Source organism: Aquarana catesbeiana, linkage group LG09, assembly GCF_042186555.1.
Source record: "Aquarana catesbeiana isolate 2022-GZ linkage group LG09, ASM4218655v1, whole genome shotgun sequence".
Taxonomy (NCBI): Eukaryota; Metazoa; Chordata; class Amphibia; order Anura; family Ranidae; genus Aquarana; species Aquarana catesbeiana.
The window spans coordinates 209,704,356-209,727,543 of record NC_133332.1 but is presented as its reverse complement, the minus strand read 5'-3'; the positions used below and the strand labels follow the sequence as shown (position 1 = coordinate 209,727,543).

The 23,188-nt window shown below is 44.9% G+C and overlaps 1 protein-coding gene across 5 annotated transcripts in view; it reads right to left on the bottom strand.

Annotated features, from left to right (window-relative positions):
• The window catches only part of SEC16A (SEC16 homolog A, endoplasmic reticulum export factor), a 123,575-nt gene that overhangs the window by 59,193 nt on the left and 41,194 nt on the right, over positions 1-23,188 (bottom strand). For all 5 annotated transcript variants that reach the window (XM_073599616.1, XM_073599619.1, XM_073599617.1 and 2 more), the window contains 4 exons: positions 17,702-17,900; positions 17,436-17,616; positions 14,421-14,563; positions 14,200-14,261 (listed from right to left, as the gene is read on the bottom strand). In XM_073599616.1, the coding sequence (XP_073455717.1) occupies positions 14,200-14,261; positions 14,421-14,563; positions 17,436-17,616; positions 17,702-17,900 (585 nt within the window). The remainder of the gene's footprint in view (positions 1-14,199; positions 14,262-14,420; positions 14,564-17,435; positions 17,617-17,701; positions 17,901-23,188) is intronic.

Here is a 23,188-nt window from a genome sequence, read left to right as displayed (position 1 = left end):
GGGTGCATTTTTTCACTATCAAGGAGGACATTCTTCGCCTTGCCTGGGAAAAGGGCCCAATAGACTTTGACGGGGCTCACATCAGGATTTTCCCTGACATCTCCAGACAAACTCGCACCATGCGGGGGCTCATGCGACCCCTACTGGAAATCATCCGCGAAGCAGATGCCACCTACCGTTGGGGTCACCCCTTCCATCTCATCGTCAGGAGGCAGGGGGCGGAATTCTACCTCCGCACGCCAGACCAACTCCCTGCCCTCTTTCATTTCATCTCCAGGCCGGTGATCGAGGTGCCCAACTGGTTTGACTATCTGCTTTCCCAGAACTCACAAGGTCCAGCACCACCCAGACAACAGAGAGCTCGACGCCCAAGATCCCGCCCGCCAAACCGAGAAGACAGAAGAGCCCATCCAACAGTATCTGAGGACTAAACACTCACCACTTTTTGGTTCTTGGTAAGGCTTTCAGTACCTCTTATGGGCAGATGCCCCGCTCCTTCCCCCCCTTATGGTGATTTTTCCAGGAACATTCAAACCCATGCACCAGGACTCCCCCCCCCCCCCCCCCTTTTTTTTTTCTCTTATCCATGGGTTAACTCTCAAATATGGACGGGGGAAGAGGGAGGGGGGACGCATTGTTATAACTGTTTAAATGTGGTATTTTTGCTGTAGGCCAGACTTCATGCACTCCACCCGAGTTTATTTTATATGAACGTAGTCGATGAGGAGGAGGCTCATACATTCTTCTCATGAGCCAAATCTGGTCAGGCTGCCTTGGCGCACTGACAGCCGGGCGGTGGGGGCCCCCTCCTGGCCTTGTCCAGGAGAGGGGTGAGTTGACCCCCGGGGTCCTCGACCCCTAGCCGCCTCTGCAATGCGTCAACGCCAGTAGATCATGGCTGTTAGAGGTTTACTTAGTTGCACATACTAGCCTTAAACACAGTTACGTTTATGATTGTTATGCCCAGTTTTGTGGTAAATTACACCCTACTTATGATGGTTAATATATTGTTTTTTCTTAATGTTTCTGATTCTGAAGGCCCTCCATTCAGTGCATCTCCCTACCACTCCCAAAAGTACTCTCTCATACTGCTTGACTTGCTCACTTAAGTGTGAGCAAAAAATTTTTTTCTTTTTTATTGTTGCGCACTTTGACGCACCGACCACCCCCCTTAGGGCGACCTCCCGATTGCTGCACAATCCCTTTTGTGCCTCGGCCGGGAGATCATAGCGTAGTCTCTTGACTAACTTAGATTGCTCCCTCCCTCCCCTCCCCCTTCCCCCCTCACCTACCCGCTCCTCTTCCTGCTCTGACTCTGTTTTCACCTTCTTTATTCCTCTCTATTCTCTGGTGCTGTTGCCCTCTAGCTGGGAGGGGACGTGAACCTAAACCAGAGGTGATTGTCCTCCTCATTCTGTCAACGATCCTCAGCGCCCGGGCCGCCACAATGGCTCTCCTAAAGGTGACCTCTCTTAATGTACGGGGCCTCAATATCCCGGAAAGGCGTTCCCAGCTACTAGCTGACCTACGCAGAACTAAAACCCAAATTGCCTTTCTACAGGAAACCCACTTTCATGGCGAGCATATTCCCAAACTGACTAACAATCTGTTCCCGACGGCATACCACAGCATCTCACCTATCTCCAAATCTAAGGGGGTTAGCATTTTGGTGGCAAAGTCAGTACAGTGGGAGTTCATGGCACAGCAGGCGGACCCTCAGGGCCGCTATCTCCTGATCAAGGGCAGGGTATCGGACATTCAGGTCACTCTTGCCAATATCTATTTCCCCAATGCCGACCATGCTCGGTTCCTACGCGGGCTGATACCCACACTACTTGAGTACACGGAGGGGATGCTCATTTTCGGAGGCGATATGAACTTCGCAATGGACCCCCTGTTGGACACCTCACGGGGTGCCTCTCATCTCTCATACGCGCGCCTTAAACGTATTAAATCCGATCTTCAATCCCTTCGTCTGATGGACCCCTGGCGCCTCTTACACCCCAAGGATGGGGATTACTCGTACTTCTCACAAGTCCACCATTCGTACTCAAGATTAGATTACCTGCTCCTTTCCCATCAGGACTTGCCAAGGGTGGTGGACTCATCCATAGATGTCATTTCCTTTTCTGACCATGCCCCCATACACTTGACGCTCCACATGGGACCAATGTCTAAATCTCCACCTTCGTGGAGACTGAACGAATCACTACTTCAATCTGCAGAGACCCGCGCGGAGATCCAAGCCAAACTGCGGGAATATTTCGCACTTAATGTAGCCTCGGTCCCCAATCCCTTGGTGGTGTGGGAGGCGCACAAGCCAGTTATCAGGGGCATTTTGATAGGTATTGGGGCACGTCTCAAGAGGGAAAGAACCCGTAGAACTGAAGAACTTCTACTTCAGATTAAGACCCTCGAATGCACGCACAAGGCTAGCCTAGCACGCTCCGTATACCAGGAGTTACTTAAAGCACGTGAAGAGCTTCGCTCGCTTCTGTTGCATAAAACGAAAGAGAGGCTAGCATGGTCACGTCGTACAATGTACGAATTCTCTAACAAACCTGGCTCACTCCTAGCCAGAGCTTTACGCGGTCCCCGCACCAAAACTTTCATCCCCCACATTCTGTCTCCCACGGGTCGGAGGGTCTCTACCTCAACAGAAATAGCAGAGGAATTCCGTTCATTTTATAGCGGTCTTTATAACCTAGATAAAACTTCTCCCGGCGCCCCTAACCCTACTGGAGGATCCACTCCACATGAATATCTAGCTTCCTCAGGCATGCCATCTCTGCCGGCCGACACTGTGGAGGGGTTGGAAGACCCCATCACGGTGGAGGAGTTGGGAGTGGCAATGGCGAGCTCCAAGCCAAAGAAAGCCCCAGGCCCTGATGGCCTCACTTCAACTTACTTCAAAACATTTTTTGAGACGCTCTCCACACCGTTAGTGGCTGCACTTAACTCTATTACGAAAGGCAACTCCTTCCCCATAGACTCCCTTAGGGCATACATCTCTCTCATCCCCAAAGAGGGAAAGGACCCACTTAGGTGTGGAAATTACCGACCGATAGCTCTGCTAAACACCGACCTGAAACTATTTGCCAAGATCTTGGCAAACAGATTGCTCCCACATATACCAAATCTAATTCACAAAGACCAGGCGGGCTTTGTTCCTCAACGGGAACCACGCGACAACACAATTAGGGTGCTGAACCTCATACATGCCGCTAGGACCACGCGACGACCCCTTCTACTGCTGTCAACAGACGCAGAGAAAGCTTTCGACCGTGTAGATTGGACGTTTGTTAGAGCTACTCTCGAACACATTGGCCTTCGGTCGTCGATGCTCAGCTGGATCTTATCACTCTACTCTAGCCCCACAGCTGCGGTCAGGGTCAACGAAACCAGGTCCGGCTATTTCGACATTCGGAATGGTACCAGACAGGGTTGTCCCCTGTCTCCCCTAATCTTCATTCTCACCTTAGAACCCCTGCTCTGTAAGATACGGGCCAACCCCCACATAGAGGGCTTCCGTAAAACATCTGGAACCCACAAGGTCGCCGCATTCGCAGATGACCTTATCTTCTTTTTGGCTGACCCCATTGCCTCACTCCCCGTCTTGCTTCATTCTCTGAAGGAATATGGGGCTCTGTCCCTATTTAAAATAAATATGTCTAAATCCTCCATGCTCAATATCACACTGAGCTTGCAAAATACCCGACAATTGCGCCTGAACTACCAGTTCCACTGGGCAACCGATTCCATTCCGTACCTAGGTGTGGTCATCACCGCGGACCCCGCCGACCTGTACCAAGCAAATTTTGCCACTCTCCTACACAGACTTAAAACAGACCTGCAGCATTGGCACGCCCTCACTTTAACGTGGTTTGGACGCTGTAATGCCATCAAGATGACAGCCCTCCCAAGGATACTTTATCTTCTACAGGCCCTCCCCATACATCTCCCGCCCTCCTTCTTCAAGCGAATCGACGCACTCCTCCGAGAATTTGTCTGGTCACACAAGCCGCCACGCATAAAATTACAACTACTTTACTTGGCAAAACGCAGGGGAGGGGTGGGTTTACCAGACATAAAAGCCTACTACAGGGCAACGCATCTTACCAGATTGATAGACTGGTACTGTCACCTAGAGGCCAAACAATGGGTCACCATGGAGATGGAGGACTCAGACGGTACGGCCAGGAGTTGGCCGTGGCTTACCACTCCGATCCCGAAATCCATTGCCGAACACCCAACTTTGGGAAACACATTGAGAGTGATCAGAGAAACCTTTCGCAAAACCCAGATCTCACCTATCCCTTCCCCTATGGTGCCGATCCTGGGTAACCCTGACTTCATGCCGGGCTGCCAGGGGCCGATCTTTAGAGCCTTATCAGCGGGAGATAGATGGCCACACCTCCATGACTTCCTGGATCCCGGTGGCCAGCTCAAGACAACCGCGGGAATAGAAATCCTAGACAGGCCATTGGACTTCCTGAGTGGTCTCCAACTGCGTAACTTTTTGCGCCGAAGCGCCCGAACTCTAGGTCCCCCACGCCCACTTACGGAATTGGAACGTATCTGCCACCGCAGAGAACCCATACGCCACTCTTTATCCCTGATCTACCTCTCTTTGATCGCCCCGGCTGAAGGTTTTGTCCCCCCCTTCCTTACTAAATGGGAGACGGAACTGGGAGCGCATTTTGATGAAACACAAAGGGAAAAGATCTTACACTTTGCCCAAAAATGATCTCTGGCCACAAGGGTCCAGGAGACTTGCTACAAGATTGTGACCAGATGGTACAGAGTACCATCCACTCTTCACAGGTTTCTCCCGCAGGTGCCGGATCTATGTTGGCGTTGTGGAGCAGGAGAGGGAACAATGTTGCACATTTTCTGGGACTGTCCCAAGATTAAACCGTTCTGGAAAGAGGTGACGGATACGGTCGAACATCTGACGGGTGTCGCACTGGGGGGAGACCCCGGGGCCTGTTTACTGCACCTTTCTAGAAGTTCAATTAAGAAATATAAAGCCTCACTCACCATACATCTGCTTAATGCAGCCAAGGCCTGCATCCCTCTATTTTGGAGATCGGTAATCCCACCAACGAAGATTCAGTGGTATGCAAGGGTCAATGATATGCGGGACATGGAAGATCTTACGGCCACCCTGCATGACAGGGAGGAAGCCTTTCGGGAGACCTGGCGCCCCTGGCAACACTTCATCTACACCGAGGCCTACCTTCGGGAGATTACTTAATGCGGACACTCCTTGATACGAGGACCCTGCCTGGCTGGAGGGTGACACCGCCACCCTCCTCTCTTTACCTCTCTCTTCCTCTCCCCCTCCACTTCGCCTCTCATTCTCTCTGGCCTCTCCCCCCTTACTGTTTCCCGCTTTTCTCCCCTTCCCTCCCCTCCCCCTCCTCCTCTCTCCCTAGGTTCTCACACAACCCCCTATATTTTTTCGGTTAAGGGAAGATTAGATCAGATATGTTGAATATCATGGTATTCATTACTCTACGTTAGTTGCCCCTTGCCGGACTCTACTGATCGGCAGGGAATATCTCCACCCCCGGTCAGTGGAGAGCTTCTCAAGAGAAAAATCTTTGTTATCTTGGTTTATCTATATGCCTGTTGTCTAAGGATAAATACACGAGCCTTTAGTTTAAACGAGACATATCTCAGGGAACTGCTTGCAAACGGATAGTATGATAATCATAACATCAGACTTTCCCATACACTCAGGCTCTGTTTTCTTTATGCAGACCGTGTAAACTAGAGGAATGAATATGTGTTCACGTCTTTAGTCGACGGTAGTTTTCTGTTAAAGTCCTCTTCATGCCTCTGTTTTATCTTTTTTTTTTTTTTTTTTTTTATCACTCACTAAATGTTATAGACCTTGATAACATGTATATCACACTGTAACAAGTATTGTTGAAATAAAATAATGGAATTTAAAAAAAAAAAAAAAAAAGATAGATAGGTGGACCCCCCGCTTTAAGGTGGGTCACTACATGCAACTGCATATAAGCATGTCAATTATTCTTACTCCTAAAGAATTCTTTTATCTAAACAAATGCCTTCACTGCCTTCAAATACCACAAGTAAAAGCAGTGCATGCAAATTGGTGCAACCTCTGCAAAACTTTGGAAGCAGTATCTGTCCCCACGCTGTGGACATAACTTGTAATGTTGCATCAGGTACTAGATCCTACATGGGGCATTCACACTTTATGCAACGTGTTGAGTTAGCCACAGGGTGCTATACATGTCCAGGGCTGTGATGCATTACCATATAACCCAGACCCTAAAGACCCCTTCGAGAGAACACCCACCATGATAAGGGAGGCCCTAAATACAGTCCAGCACCGAGAAAAGCCAAGTCATTCTGTATAATTCACAGTTACTGTGTAAAAAGGTGCTATGCTTGGAATGTATTAGTTTTATGGTATAAACTTTTCAGACTTGCCACCAAAATTCATTAAGTCTCAGGTGGATGACCAGGTGTTACATCATGCCTCTGGTTGGACACCAATGCCATTTCATCCAGAGCCTTTATAACAGCTTACCTGTAAAATCCTTTTCTTTTATAGTACATCATGGGACACAGAGCTATAGTAGTGACTATGTGTGTTATAGGCCACCTTCAGGTGCCGGACACTGGCACACCCTAAACAGGAAGTTGCCTCCCTATATAAACCCCTCCCATACCTGGGGTACCTAGTTTTGTAGCAAAGCAATACACATGTATACAAGAAAGAGGGGCGGGACCTCTGTGTCCCATGATGTACTTCAAAAGAAAAGGATTTTACAGGTAAGCTGTTATAAAAATCCTATTTTCTTTAATCGTACATCACGGTACACACAGCCATAGTAGTTACTATGTGGGATGTCCCATAGCAATGCCAATCAAGGGGAGGGAGACACAACAGAATTAGGGCAACATGAGACTAGAGGAGTTATACTGCTGCCTGCAGTGCACTGCGCCCAAAGGCAATATCCGGAAAATGTATGGATTGAAGACCAAGTTGCGGCCTTGCAGATTTGAGCCATGGAGGCTTAGTGATGCACTGCCCACGGAGCACTAACAGCCCTAGAGGAGTGCGTTTTGATTTGAGAGGGTGGAATCTACCTCTTTAAACCATAATCTTTAACGATCACTTGTCAAATCCATTTAGAAATAGTAGATTTCGATACTGCCTGACCTCTTTTAGGACCTTCAGGCAATACGAACAAAACATCCGTTTTCCAAATCTGATCAGTCGCCTTTAAGGAGACTTTGACTGCTCTCACCACATCAAGAGAATGTGGCGATTTTTCTTCCATAGATGGAAGTTAGGATGAGGACGCACTACTACCTTATCCTTGTGAATAATAATAATATGGCTCTTTACAAAAAAGAGCAGCCAATTCTGATACGCTTCAGGCAGCAGATATGGTTACCAAAAAAAAAAAAAAAAAAAATTGTTTACTTGTCAAAAAAGGACCAAGGGAATATGTTGTATCGACTCGAAATAATGCTGTTTTTGTAATGCAGACAAAACTAAATTCAAGTCCCAAGGGTTCAGGGGTGACCTAACCGGAGATTAAGCCGTATTACCCCCTGAATAAAGTTACGAACCAAAGAATGCGAAGCAAGTGGTCGTTGAAATAATACCGATCAGGCCGAGACCTGTCCTTAGAAAGTACTCAAAGCCAGCTTTTTATCTTAACAAAAAACTGGCCACCGCCCACACCCATAACTGGCCTTCACAGTAAGGAGCACATGGAGGGCATATACAGGTAAGACAAAAACAATTCCATAGCTCAACTCACCAACCAGTCTGCTGGCCAACCAAATTAGCCTGTCTAACCGTCTGTTAAAAGCAGAGGTTTAGTTAGCACACATTTGCAAACGCATGTGAAAGCTGTTCTGGTCAGCAGACTGGTTGGTGAGTTGAGCTATGGAATTGTTTTTGTCTTACAGCTTTTTATGTTACCCCATCTGCAGAAAGTCAAGGATTCTACCTATGACCGATTTCCTGGGGTGCCAACCCCTGGTTTCACACCAGGAGACATATGCTTCCCAGACTCCATAATATATAATTATGGAGGCCGGCTTCCTTGCATTTAACCAAGGTAGATACCACTGTAATTTAGCGTTTGTAAGGCAAGATGGAATACCGGACCTTTGCGAGAGGTGGTCTGAATGTGTTGGTAGGGTCCATGGGATCCAGAATGGGTTTGACATATCCATTCGATTTTGCCATGAAAAAAAGTTTGAATAAAACCTCAACCCCAGCTCTTTCATGGGGACTAGCATGACCACTCTTTGCCAAAGGATGGTCCAATGCTAGAAAGAGACTTTTTTCTCTGGATCTTTAGGAAGGTTTGATCTGAGAAAACAAGGAGACGGGAACTCTTGAAAACCCCAGACTGTACTCTAGAGCTAATGAAGAAGCCACCCATCTTTCTGCCAGACCCTTGAGAACTGCGGATCCCCCCCCCGCGAGCAGGAGCCCTCTCCAAAGGAGGCTTTAGTATCTTGTTTGTAGGTTTCTTCTGTCCCTGGGCATGACCCTGAGGATTACCTCTTGAACTTGACGGTGGAAGCCGTCGTGACTGCCTGGAGGCTGATGCCCCTGGCACTGGAGAAGGAGCTTGTTTAAATTAAATACATTTACTCCTTTTCTTAAATGGGAAAGGGGTACCTTTCCAATAGAAATTCTTTGGATGAATTATCCAAGATATCCCAAACAGCCACGCAAAAAGGAAAACCAGCCAGGAGTTTGTTTTTTTTATGACGCTTTGGCTGACCAATTTTTCAACCATAGTATTCACATATGTAACAGCCCAGCGAAAGGCCTGAAGATAGAATCTCTCATAGCGTTTATTGCCAACATAAAGCTACTAGGAGCTTGCCAGATCCTGGGCCTGCTGAACAGGGATAACCTAGAGCACCTGTTTAAACTGGTCCCTCAAGGATTATGTAACGTTGCTTCGCCCTGTGGCCACTAGGGGGCGTGCGCTCATCCCCCGAGCTGATGAGAGTGCCCGGCGGTCTCAATCACCGCCGGACTCCCGCGATCGCTGCTGAGACACGGAGAACCCGGATGTGTGTATGTATGAACAGCGATCTGTTATCTTCCCTGCACAGTCCCCATCCCCCTTCAGTTAGAACACACACTAGGGAACACATTACCCCCTTCACTGCCCCCTAGTGTTAACCCCTTCACCGCCAGTGACATTTTTACAGTAATCAATGCATTTTTAATCGCATTGATCGCTGTATTAATGCCAATGGTCCAAAAAATGTGTCAACATTGTCCGACGTGTTCGCATAATGTCGCAGTCACGATAAAAATCGCAGATCGCGGCCATTACTAATTAAAAAAAAATAATAAAAATGCTATAAATCTATCCCCTATTTTGTAGATGCTATAACTTTTGTGCAAACCAATCAATATACGCGTATTGCGATTTTTTTTTTAACAAAAATATGTAGAATACATATCGGCCTAGACTTAGGAAAAAAATTGTTTATATATTTTTGGGGGATTTTATAGCAAAAAGTAAAAAATATTGCGTTTTTTACAAAATTGTCGCTCTTTTTGTTTATCGTGCAAAAAAAAAAAAAACGCAGAGGTGATCAAATACCTCCAAAAGAAAGCTCTATTTGTGGGAAAAAAAGGACGTCAATTTTGCTTGGGTGCAACATCGCATGACCGCGCAATTGTCAGTTAAAGCGACGCAGTGCCGAATCGCAAAAAGTGCTCTGGTCAGGAAGGGGATAAAATCTTCTGGGGATGAAGCGGTTAATAGGCATCCAACACATAAAGAGTTGCAATTCCTAGGTATTTGAGCATTGTCTGTCGGACAAGTCAAACTTTTAATCAGAAGATATAGCAGCGTCAATTGCTGGTATCTTCCACCTTTAATACGTTTTTTCCTCCATAGGATAAGGTGTGAAAAACTTTTTAGGAGGGAAAAAAATGCTTATCTGGGTGATCCCACTCAGAATACATAAACTTTCCCAACAATGAATGGACAGGAAAGGCATACACAGCTTTGAGAAGGCTTTAGGGAATCCAAAACAAGAAGTGGACACTCAGTTAAGGGTAGCACAAAAAGGGTAGCTGAGCCTTCCGCATATGACCCCTCAGAAGAGGCGTCATCAGCCTGTTGACGGTCCCCAAGAGAAAACATCTTCTCCCGCCCCAAGATCCTCAGTTTGAGGGTCCTTGGATAATGTAATGGAACCTGTAGTATTTTATCCCAATCTGGGATGCGAATAAAATCACTAACCTTTTTTCCATGCTATCATGGCTGAGGAAAAAGACTTTTTTTTTTTTTTTAGAAAGAAATATAGGCAGGGGCTGCAGTGTTGTAAACAGCAAACATTCCATGGCCCCCGAAGGCTCACTCTGACCAGCCACCCCCTCTCAGAGGAGGATGCCATTGTAGAGATGAGTTTTAGGCTTTCAGAGCTTGAGGGAGATCCCTTTAGTCCTCTTTTGGGGTGTTTCTACCTCCCCTTCTGACCATAGCCCGATGAATAAATGCAGAAGTACTACCAGAAGAATCGCATCCACTGCTTTGAGCAATAGACCAGCTAATGCCGGTGCTATTAACGCTCATCCTGATGCGAATAGTAAATGTGTCAATAGGAATGCCTGTGTCACCAAACCTTTTACATGCCCCTCTTTGCTCTTGTGTCCCTCCGACAACTTGCAGCAGCAAAAAATGGAGCTTTTTAAACACACTCCCGCGCCGAACATTGGAGGACGCCAACGCCGCACTAAGCCCCGCCCCCTCCATAGCATCACGCCCCCCTCCTCTCTTTCAAAAGAGTTCGCGCAAGCGCGGGCCTCCATTACGATGGGATCGGCTTGTGTGTGAGGGAGGGATGGCGAGGAGAAAATCTGGACAAGCCGCCGAGCAGGTGCGGTAGGAAAAACGGAGCGGCATGCCAATCAGTTTTTAGCTTTCCCCTTTCCAGGCAGAGGTGGAGAGCTTTGTCCAGGTGGGGGGTGTCTGGTGGAGAACCCCCCCCCTAAACCTACCGGAGGTCTGCCTGCTGCTTCCTGACACAGCGTGATCTCTGAGGAAAGCATGAGAAGGTACGTGCTCTATACAGCCCCCAGTGGTGACTCTTAGGCATGACAACATTTTTTTTTTTTTTTTTTTAAAGGAGACATTTCATAAGAAAATTTAAAAATTCCTTAGAAAAACTCCACTTACCTTTCCTGCCGTAGGCTTTTCTGTGGTAAAACAGACCCAATCTTCATCCTTCACGGTGGGTTCCGTTAAACCTTCAGGAACTGGGGACCCTCAGGGAACCCACACTCCTGGACCCGTAATAGCACCCTGCCAGAAAAACTTTATGGCTGAAAATACCAAAGTACTGGATCCCGGGGTCCAGCTCTCTAAAAATAGAAGCGTTACAGGCAAAACCTCGTTTCTTCGGACACGAGGCCCGGGTACCATTCAATTCGGCCTAAAAGACACTTTAAATGGATCCAACTGCATAGCTAGCCCCAGCAAGGATTGCTCCAGTGGAGCTCAGCACAGCACATCTTTACTCGTGGGCAACACCTTAGACACTGGCGAAAACACTCAGGTGCTCCCAGTATGGGAGGGGTTATATAGGGAGGCAACTTCCTGTTTAGGGTGTGGCAGTGTTCAGCACCTGAAGGTGGCCTATAACCCACATAGTAACTACTATGGCTCTGTGTCCCGTAATGTACGATTAAAGAAAGGTACTCAGGTGCTTTCTGCCACCCTTTAGGCACGAGGTTTCATTGCAGAACAGTCTACGCCTGGGTTACCATTACTCCTCCTGGACACACTTACCCTACCTCCCACACTCTACTATGTGAGGACGCCACAGGAGAATACCTTCACTTCTAGCTATGGCAGAGACCAGGCAAAAAGAATCCAACTTTAACCAGCAGGTGAATATTCACTCTGCTGAAGGCCTGCACAACACTCAGCCTTCTTTTGAACTGGAGCAGGAACTGGTCTCAACACCAGCTTCAGCATACAATTTTAGCTTTACTTCAAGCAGGTAACAAGTGGCCTATGTGACAAAAGGAGAAATTTTCTGCATCTGTCAATTTCTAGGACAGATTACGGCATTAATTTAGCCATCTTTGTCCAAAGCTCAAAAAAATGCCCCACCTCTTTTCCTATTCCTACTTCTCAAATACGTCAGACCCTGATATGCTAATGTTGAAATGCTCATTGCCTTGGTCCCCAAAAGCCTTGGCATTTCACAAGTGGACTTTCCTCCATCTCACCACACTCCTTTGGGCATAGAGAGACCCACTAAGGCTGGCCATACCTTGTACAAATTATTTTATTCAATTTTCTTTAGGTTTACCTTCCACTATGTAGTGCAAGGGCCTACCCGATTGCAAAAAAATTGAAAGTGTTTAGGTTTGACCTCATATTATATGGGTTTGGTAAATCCAAAGAAAAAAATGGTATAATGTATGGCCAGTCTAAGCTTTGTAAAACATGTTCATAAACAGAAAGAATGTGTGTCTATCACGACCTCAGTCATTCCTAAAAGGTTTTTCGCTCCCCGAAGATCTTTTCAATCAATTTAAAAAAAAGTGTTTAGAGAAAAGTGGGATATTCCTGTGGTTGACCGTGCTGTCTCGGTCCTAATCAAACACCTCACTGTACTAATTTAACATTTTCTAGCTTTTAAAGATTATGTGCAAAGAAAATTTTAGAAAAACTTTACTCTGGCAGGTCTAGCCTTGCATCCAGCTCTGGTAGGCATTTCAGAATGTCAAACCACAGCTAACTGAACCAGGACAATTAACAACCAACACAACCCTGTCTTTCAGGATTGGGCAGTTGCACAGCAATTACAACAACTTCCATCTGCTCTTCTATTCTGTGCAGATGCCCTGGAACATGTTATAAGACAAATATCCAGAATGGCCTCTCATCTCTGTTCATATGTGCAGGTTGCTTTGAACGTTTGGACAATAGAACCTGCCTGTAAGAGACACCTCATGTATGCCCTATCAAGAAGATTGCTGTTTGGTTAGGCACATGACCAATTCATTAAAGAAAAGTCACAGGAAAAGTTTTGCTTCCTCAGAAAAAGGTAACAAACCCCTTAGCTCCGCTAAATGCAAAGTACCTTCTTGCAGTAACCAGGCTTCAACTTCAAAGCCTAAGTTCAGTGTTGTGAACACTATAATGTACCTCATGCAGTAGCACAGAAGGAGACCATGAAAAGCCAACAGGACCATATTAAGTAGAATGTTCAACAGGTGAAAAAATGTTAGTGGTTACCTGTACAAAGCTACATATCAGGAAATTAGACATCAATGGCTGATGGAAAATAAACAAAGGGGTGAATGTGTCCTTTAACAGTGGTTAGAGCCAGCTTTTGCTCAAGGTCCATTTGCAAAAAACAGAGAACACTAGCAATAGAGGAGGGCAAAAGCCACTGGCAGAACACCAATGGAAGGTGGTCTTACAGATATGATGAAAGATGCAACAAGACAAGGCTGGCTGTGCAAGAAACATATTGGCCATAGAAGGAGCAAAGACTTCTGATTTCTTAGTGTTCAACTTGTGGTGGCAGGGCATACATTCCAAAGTCTACTGCAGTGGTTCTCAACCCTGTCCTCAAGTACCCCCAACAGGCCAAGTTTTGGGAATTTCTTTTAGATTAAATAGCTGTCCAAAATATCAAGCCTTTGACTTTGATTGGTTGTAAACCCTTGCAGACCACTTTTCCCTACAGGTAAGCCTATAATGAGTACCGTAGGTACCGGAAATATCTCCTAAACCTGCACAGTTTAGGAGATATTTACCATACACACTTGCCCGACGTCATTGAAGCATGCGCACTTTAGAAAGAGCATGATCATGCTGTTTCTATAGGGCCCGTACCAGGACCGTTGGTTCCCGCATGCACGGGAGTGACGTCACGCGGCTTCAGCCAGTCAGAGAGCCAGAGTCCGCGACCCCGGAAAGAAGAGGGGTGAAGATGGATGCTTCCAGCAGCACCTGTGCAAGATAAAGGAAAACCTGCAAACATGGGCTGTTGGGGGTACTTGAGGACAGGGTTGAGAAACACTGGTCTACCGTATGGGATGAACAGCTTAAAACAATTTTATGAGTTAGGTATGAGTTAACACTATGGACACATATTAATTTAATCACTTCTACAGCATGACATTTACAAACATACTTGACCAGAGGTCCAGGAAACGCTCTCATCTGCTCTTGTTCAGGACAGCTCTGCAGGATAATCTGGAAAATATTCAGGTACAGTCAGTCAAAAACAAGTAAAAGGTTCAGGAAAGAGTAAGAAAGAAAATGATTGCAAAATATTGATAGGGAACTTGTTTTTCTAGTAATGCGAATGCCCAAAATAACCTAACTCACAAGAGGCGAATTCAGAAACTTTACCTCCATGTTGTGGATTTCTACAAGTGTGGGCTGTCCGTCTGAAGGGAGGTTGGGAAGCACTTTGATCAGGTGACCTCCAGGGCCAAACCTGGCACAAACATGAGGGTTGCCAAACTTTTCTGGGGTAAGGGGCCTGGAAGGAACTACAAAGGAAAACAGACTATAAAAAAATATTTTTTGAAACATGCCATTTCTAGGACCAAAACTCATTAAAAAAAGCATATCTAAATCTGATAACAAAAATTGAGTATATGGCAGATTACCAGTTCTTAGAAGTGTTGGCTACACTATTTTTCATGTTTCAGACTAAGAACATTTTCAGCAAGTACAGAAATTAACAGTTAATCTTTTCAGAAACAAATGTCCTTCTCACTTCCTGTGAATTGAACTGATATATAAACAATGATATTTGACTTTCAAGATATCCTCTGTAAACTAGTTTCCCTGAACCCCATATAATGGAGAAAGACAAGTTTGTAGCCCTGTCCCAGGGTGGCAACCATGGCTCCATTTATAGATACAGTGGCGTGAGTGAGCGTATGTACCCTAGGCACAGGAAGGGTGTTATTTGCAAGATTACCAGGTAACAATATAGGAGTAAAAGCCTGAAGAAAAGTAAATGCAACCAACACATTTAAGGATCGTTAAGCTGCAATATTTTACATTTTTGAGTACTCTTTGAAATGTACCATATTGTCCCACCAAAACTATATTTCTACTTTGATCTGGATAGATTGCATTAGGATCCCTGTTGTGTTTTTACTGCTATCTGGAGCTTGTGCAGAGTGATTACCCCTCGCTCTTATTTTTTTATTTTTTTAAATGAAGGTAGAAGACAGGATCTTTACTAGGGATAAGCCAAACACCCCCCCCCCCCCCCAGTTCGGTTCGCAGTTCGCACCAGAACATACCGAATAGGAAAAAAATTTCGAACAACACACAAACACCGTTAAAAGTCTATGGGACACGAACATGAAAAATCAAAAGTGCTCATTTTAAAAGCTTCTATGCAAGTTATTGTCATAAAAAGTGCTTGGGGACCTGGGTCCTGCCCGGGAGGCATGTAACAATGCAAAAAAAGTTTTTTTTTTTTTAAAAAAAAAAAAAAGCCTTTTTTTCAGGAGAGAGAATTTTTTTATTTTTTCCCCCCTTCAGTCCGTCTGGCGGCATGAATTTACAAGGCGAAACATTTTTATTTATTTTTTTTATAAAGGACTTGTCCCAAGCTGTTTCTTGTCTTTTTTTTACCATATTTGACACTTTTTTGGGTGAAATGGTAGGGATAAAATACCATTACCAATTCATATGGGGGGGGGGGGCTGGGATCTGGGGGTCCCCTTGTTTAAGGGGGCTTCCAGATTCTGATAAGCCCCTGGCCACATACAACCACCGGGCAAGGGTTGTTGGGATGAGGCCCTTGTCCCCATCAACATGGGGACAAAGTGCTTTGGGGTAAGACCCCAAAGCACCCTCCCCATGTTATGGGCATGTGGCTGGTACGGTTCAGGAGGGGGGGCGCTCTCGTCGCAGGGTTTGGCACAGGGTTCCCCTTAAAATCTGTACTAGACCTAAAGGGTCTGGTATGGATTTTGGGGGGGGACACCTACGCCTTTTTAAAATTTGGTGCAGGGTGCCCATTAATTTCCGTATCAGACCTGAAGGGCCTGGTATGGATTTTAGGGGGACCCCCATGCAATTTGTTTTTTTTTTTAATTTTGGTTCGGGGTTACCCTTAATATTCATACCAGACCCAAAGGGCCTGGTAATGGACTGGGGGGCGACCCATGTTTTTTTTCAATGAGCTTTATCTATATTGCCAAGATCCGACAATTCATTACAGCCGCGATCAGTTTTAAATGACAATTTTTCCTTTAAAAATGTAATTTTGCTGTGGTACGGTTCTAAACCGGGGAAAAATGCACCACTTTACAGGCATACTATAGACACCCCCCAGGCACGATATTTAAAGGAATAGTTCATTTTTATTGTTTCACTTTAAGCATTAAAAAAAAAAAAAAAAAAATCACTGCTCCCGAAAAATGGCTGTTTTTTAAAACATTTTTTGCATCGCTACATGTCCCCTGGAACAGGACCCAGGTCTCCAAACACTTTTTATGACAATAACTTGCATATAAGCCTTTAAAATTAGCACTTTTGATTTTTAAAGATAGCGTCCCATAGACTTCAACGGTGTTCGAATTTGCCGCGGACACCGCATATTGTTCGCTGTTCGGCGAACTCCCGACATTCGAGTCGAACTTACATTCGACTTGAACATCGGGCTCATCCCTAGTCTTGACCAGACAAAGTGAGTGAAAATCCCCAAAGCATCACAGATAAATTGATTTTTCTTCCCTTAAAAACTTAGTAAAAATATTGAAAGTAAAAAAATGCTTTTTTTTTGTAGAGTAAGTGTGTCTCATGCACGCTGGTTTATTTTAAACACGGTTTCAGTGTTATAAACTTGCCAATGCTGCGTTTTTTCAACCCAGTTTAGGTAGAGTTTAGCAGTGTTCGGGTGTTTATTTCATTGGCCAGTGTTTTAATTTATTCTGGTTATTGAAATAAATGCTGAAGCGCTAAAACGCGCCTAATGTTTAGGTGCGTTCAGACACGTTTTTGCCACATCTGGCATTTTTCGGTTAAAACACTCCTCTCTTGAATGCGATTCTTCTGCGTTCAAGAGGAGAGTTTTACTTTTGAGTGGAGTTCAGGGGCTTTGGCAAAATAAAAGGCCAAAAGCTAGATCTCCTATCAGCATTTTACTGCAGTTTGCATCTCAGCCACAGATTTTTCTTCCTTATTTGTCAGGTAAAACCTTGACTTTAAATGGACGGTAAATCTTTCCAACAAAACACAACATAGAAGTGAAACACAAGAGAGGCTCTAATCCTACCACATTCCATCCAGAAAAAGCAAAAATGTTTTGGATCGACATACACTTTAACATGGCAAGAACCAATTTACTATGGGATATGTAAACCGTGGTTTGCCTGCTTATTTGACGAGAGATACCTTGTTCCACTGGCTGCCACTCTGAGCCACTCGAGTAGACATACTGAGAGCTGTCCAGTGGTTGCTGTGTACTATATTCATTTGGATACATGCTGTAGGAATAGTCCCCGTGGGCAGTGTTAGCAGGGTGGTTGCTGTACACATTTGTCGTCAGATCCTGATCACTTTTGTAGATCTGACTCTAGAGGAAAGTTCAGACAAATTACACTGTAAAAAACTGGCATATAATCAACATACATAAGAACAGACACTATCAAGTAGCACACCTGTTGTGAACGAGAGCTGAAGCTACTGCGACGACTGTGCACGCTTTGTTCGCTGTGCACACTGCGGGCTGAATGCTCACTGTGTATGCTGCGCCGATCAAAGTCGTCTTTGGCAAGATCTCTACGTGCATCAATCTCGTCATCAAAGCCACCAACATAGCGTGGATCATACTGCCAACGGTCTTCATACACGTCATACCTGTTTGAAGGGAAAGCATGTGTTTGTAATTTTATGTTAACCAAAAATAGGTCTGGAAACAGAGGATTTGAATATTTCCTTTAGCTACACCTTCAGGATGACTATAGTTACATAGTAGGTGAGGTTGAAAAAAGACAAGTCCATCAACTCCAACCTATGTGTGTGATTATATGTCAGTATTACCTTGTATATGCCTGTATGTTGCGGTCGTTCAGGTGCTTATCTAATAGTTTTTTTAAACTATTGAGGCCCCCCGCTGACACCACCGCCTGTGGAAGGGAATTCCACATCCTTGCCGCTCTTACAGTAAAGAACCCTCTTCGTAGTTTAAGGTTAAACCTCTTTTCCTCTAATTTCAACGAGTGGCCACGTGTCTTGTTAAACTCCCTTCCGCGAAAAAGTTTTATCCCTATTGTAGGGTCATCAGTACAGTAATTGTAAATTGAAATTATATCCCCTCTCAAGCGTCTCTTCTCCAGAGAGAATAAGTTCAGTGCTCGCAACCTCTCTTCATAACTAACATCCTCCAGACCATTTATTAGCTTTGTTGCCCTTCTTTGTACTCGCTCCATTTCCAGTACATCCTTCCTGAGGACTGGTGCCCAGAACTGGACAGCATACTCTGGGTGCGGCTGGACCAGAGCCTTGTAGAGTGGGAGAATTTTCATTTTATCTCTTGAGTGGATCCCCATTTTAATGCATGCCAATATTCTGTTTGCTTTGTTAGCAGCTGCTTGGCATTGCATGCCATTACTGAGCCTATCTACTAGGACCCCCAGGTCCTTTTCCATCCTAGATCCCCCCAGAGGTTCTGGGGAAATGTAGAGTTATTATTATTATTTTACATTTTTCTACATTAAACCTCATTTGTCATGTAGTTGCCCACCCCAATAATTTGTTCAGATCTTTTTTGCAAAGGGTTCCATATCCTGCGGAGAAGGTATTGCCCTGCTTAGCTCAGTATCGTCCTCAAATGCAAAGATAGAACTGTTTACCCCATCCTCCAGGTCGTTTATGAACAAATTAAATAGGATTAGTCCCAGCACAGAACCCTGGGGTACCCCATTACCCACCCCTGACCATTCTGAGTACTCCCCATTTATCACCACCCTCTGAACTCGCCCTTGTAGCCAGTTTTAAATCCATGTACTCACCCTATGGTCCATGCCAATGGACCTTATTTTGTACAGTAAACGTTTATGGGAAACTGTGTCAAACGCTTTTGCAAAATCCAGATACACCATGTCTACGGGCCTTCCTTTATCTAGATGGCAACTCACCTCCTCATAGAAGGTTAATAGATTGGTTTGGCAAGAACGATTCTTCATGAATCCATGCTGGATTACTGCTAATGATGCCGTTCTCATTACTAAAATCATGTATATAGTCCCTTATCATCCCCTCCAAGAGCTTGCATACCATCGATGTTAGGCTAACTGGTCTAATTCCCAGGGATGTATTTTTGGCCCTTTTTAAATATTCGTGCTACATTGGCTTTTCTTCAATCAGTTAGTACCATTCCAGTCAGTAAAAATTAGGAACAATGGTCTGGCAATTAGTTGACTGAGTTCCCCAAGTACCCTCGGGTGCAAGCCATCTGGTCCCGGTGATTTATTAATGTTAAGTTTCTCAAGTCTACTTTTAATTTTAACTATGAGATCAGCACATACAGTAGGTTAAGAGCAGCTTAATAGGTTCTTCTATCTTAGGGTCACTTCTCCTGGATGGAAGGCATACATCTCTTGGTGTTGTGATCTCAAAACAAACTTTCCTTTACTGTACTCCAAGATATGGAATCTACAAGTAAAAATTCATCTTTTTGTGTTAAAAAAAAAAAAAAAAAAGACACTTGCTTCATCCTCAGAATGAAGGATTTTATATAAAGTGATTTTTATAAAACAAAAAAAAGTGGAATTTTGACTTACCTGTAGATTCCATATCTTGGAGTACAGTACAGGACACAGGCAACTTTAATCAAGATGGTTTATAGGCGCATGCCTTCAGGTGATTGGATTCTGGCATCCCTCCTATAACTCTACCACCCTGAGTCCTTAGTTTTCTAGCCAGCAATGCAAAGTAACAAGGAGAGTTTTCGAGGGGGGTCCTGTGTCTTGTACTGAACCCCTAAGATATGGAATTAGCAGAGAAGCCTAAATTCTGCTCATCTTAAAGCTAAACCCAATTCAGATCCTTTGTAAAATGTGAAGGTGCACTATGAGTCATGTCCAACAAGATCCATGACATCTCCTGGACTTATCTCTATTATTTATAGCTGATCGTTTATTGCACTCCCAGAAGACAGCTATCACTCTAGAGTTGTTTGTAGCTGCTATGCCCACTTCTCCCCTCCTTCTGCCCAATCACAGAAACCTTTGTATTCTGTTAACTCATTCACAGAATACAAAGGCTTCTGTGAATGAGCAGCAGGGGGGAAGGGGCAGGCATAGCTGCACTGTGTGCTTCTCTCATCTCCCACAGCCCTGAGCGTCTCAGTGAATGCTCCAACAGAGACAAACTTGTCAGACAAATACAGAAGTCCACATAATGACATTCACTTCCTTGGACTTAACACAGTGTGCCTCCACGTTTTACAAAGTGACCGAATTCAAAGGGTGGGCAACAACTAGGCAAATGCAACTGTGCCAAAAAGGATCCCAAAACAAAAAACTAAATCATAGTGCTACTGCAGGAACCTTGTGGTCATAGCTGCATCCACAGTAGTTTGGACATCGACCTGGTTAAACTGAGAAAGCATTAAGAGAAGAACTGCTGTACAAAGTTGAGCAACAGAGAATAGATACCAAAAGGCCTAGGATACGCCAACAGATCTGGTGGAGTGGGCGCATAATAGCACATAACCCCTGCTAAAAAAGATGCTAAATAAGAATTCTACATATCTCACATGATACATCAGTTTTATCGATAAGCTGAAAAAAAAAATGGGATTTTTGACTTACCGTAAAATCCATTTCTCTGAGTTCTTTGACAGACACAACGCTCCACTATTTAGAACCATAGGGTTATACCGCCCCCCTACAGGAGTAGGACAGGCAGAAAAAAAAAAAATTTGGCTACGCCTATCTGCAGTCCTAGGTGGTATACACCCTCTTTCTGCTATAGGGCTTCAGTTTAGTAACAAAGCAGTGTCAGAAGTATTAAAACTCCTTAGAGGGGTGGGTACTTTGTCAATGAACTCAGAGAAATGTATTTTGTACAGCAAGTCAAAAATCCCATTTTCTCTTTTGTTCATTGACAGACACAGCGCTCGATTATTCACAACCATAGGTATGTCCCAAAAGCAATGCCAAACATGAGGGGTGGGACAACGAAAAAATCCCAAGGCTAACACCCTATTTGGCGCCAACCAGGTAACAGGAGCTCAACACAGAACTGGAGCTGGACCTGAACAATACCACCTCAAGAGGGAACAGACCCGCTAAAACAGCAGCCTGCAAAACCTTGTGGTGAAAAGAAGCATCTGCAGATGCCAGCACATTCACTTCGTAGAACAATGTGAAAGTGTACACCGACGACCAAGTGGCCGCCTTGCAACCTTGCGCAATGGACACCTGATGACAGAAGGCCCAAGAAGCATTAAGCGCCTGAGAAGAATGCGCCGGGACAGGAGGAACCCGATCCCTGACAGAATAGGCCAGAGTCATCATCTGTCTGATCCAACCAGAAATGATCGCAGAAGAAGCAGACCCTTTCCTGGCCACAGCGAGTCTGACCACCAAAAAGACTCAGTGGCTGCCAAATACACCTGAATACCCCAAACCACAGCCAGGGTAGATAAGGCAAATTCCTTAGGATGTGTTGACTAGGGACACAAGGAAGGCAACACAATGTCCTTATTCAAAGGGAAATCAGAGGAAGGAACTATGGACAAGGGGGAAGAACCACCTTAACCTTCTGTAATGCTGGGTAAGGTATACGACCAGGTAACGCCACCAGTTCCGACACCCTGCTAGCAGAGGTGATAGCCACCAAAGAGGCCACCTTCCGAGACAGAGTAAGCAGGGGAATCTCCTGATTATTTTTAAAGAGAGGCTTCCGTAGAACTCAAACCACCAAAGTTCGGGTTCCACAACGGTAGGAGACCACATCGGTGGAGACAGATGTCGAACCCCTTGAATAATTAAAAAAAAGGGTACACACCAGGGAGTGCGAGACCAGGGGACGCTGAAGAAAACCACCAAGGCTGACACCTGGCCCTTGATGGTACTCGAGGCACATTCCTGCTCGACCCCCCATGAAGGAAGGTCGGAATGCATTGAGATAAAAAAAACTTCTGCCTTTACAACCACTTTAAGGTCCCAGGAAAGTGCAGAATGCTGCAAAGGGGGCTAGATATAAGAAATACCTTCAACAAAGGTTTTTACAAGAAAGAGCTAGACTGACCCGTTTCCAGGAATGGAATCTCTTGGATTGAATTGACTGTGCTCGCACCAGGTAAACTAAGATATCCAGGAACAATAATAGCTCTTTCTGGAAGTAGTCTTTCTTGCTCTCAGCAAGGTAGGAATCAGACTCAGAAATCCCTCTATTTTTTAGGACCCGGGTTTCATTCCCCACAGTCCAAGTGGTGGCAGCTGAGATAATCCACCTGCCAACTGTACACTCCAGGGAGATGGACAGCAGAAAATCAATGAGCGGTGAATTGTTCTCAAGGAGAGAATCAGGTTTGTTTTATTCAAGTTAATAAGGTTCCTCGTGTCCCCTTAGTGGTTGACATACAGTGGGGCAAAAAAGTATTTAGTCAGCCAATTGTGCAAGTTCTCCCACATAAAAAGATGAGAGGCCTGTAATTGTCATAATAGGTATACCTCAGCTATGAGAGACAAAATGTGGAAACAAATCCAGACAACCATATTGTCTGATTTTTGAAAGAATTTATTTGCAAATTATGGTGGGAAATAAGTATTTGGTCACCTACAAACAAGCAAGATTTCTGGGCTCACAGACCTGTATCTTCTTCTTTAAGAGGCTCATCTGTCCTCCACTCATTACCTGTATTAATGGCACCTGTTTGAACTTGTTATCAGTATAAAAGACACCTGTCCACTTCCTCAAACAGTCACACTCCAAACTCCACTATGGTGAAGACCAAAGAGCTGTCGAAGGACACCAGAAACAAAAATTGTAGACCTGCACCAGCCTGGGAAGACTGAATCTGCAATAGGCAAGCAGCTTCGTGTGAAGAAATCAACTGTGGGAGCAATAATTACAAAATGGAAGGCATACAAGACCACTGATAATCACCCTCGATCTGGGGTCAAAATGATCAC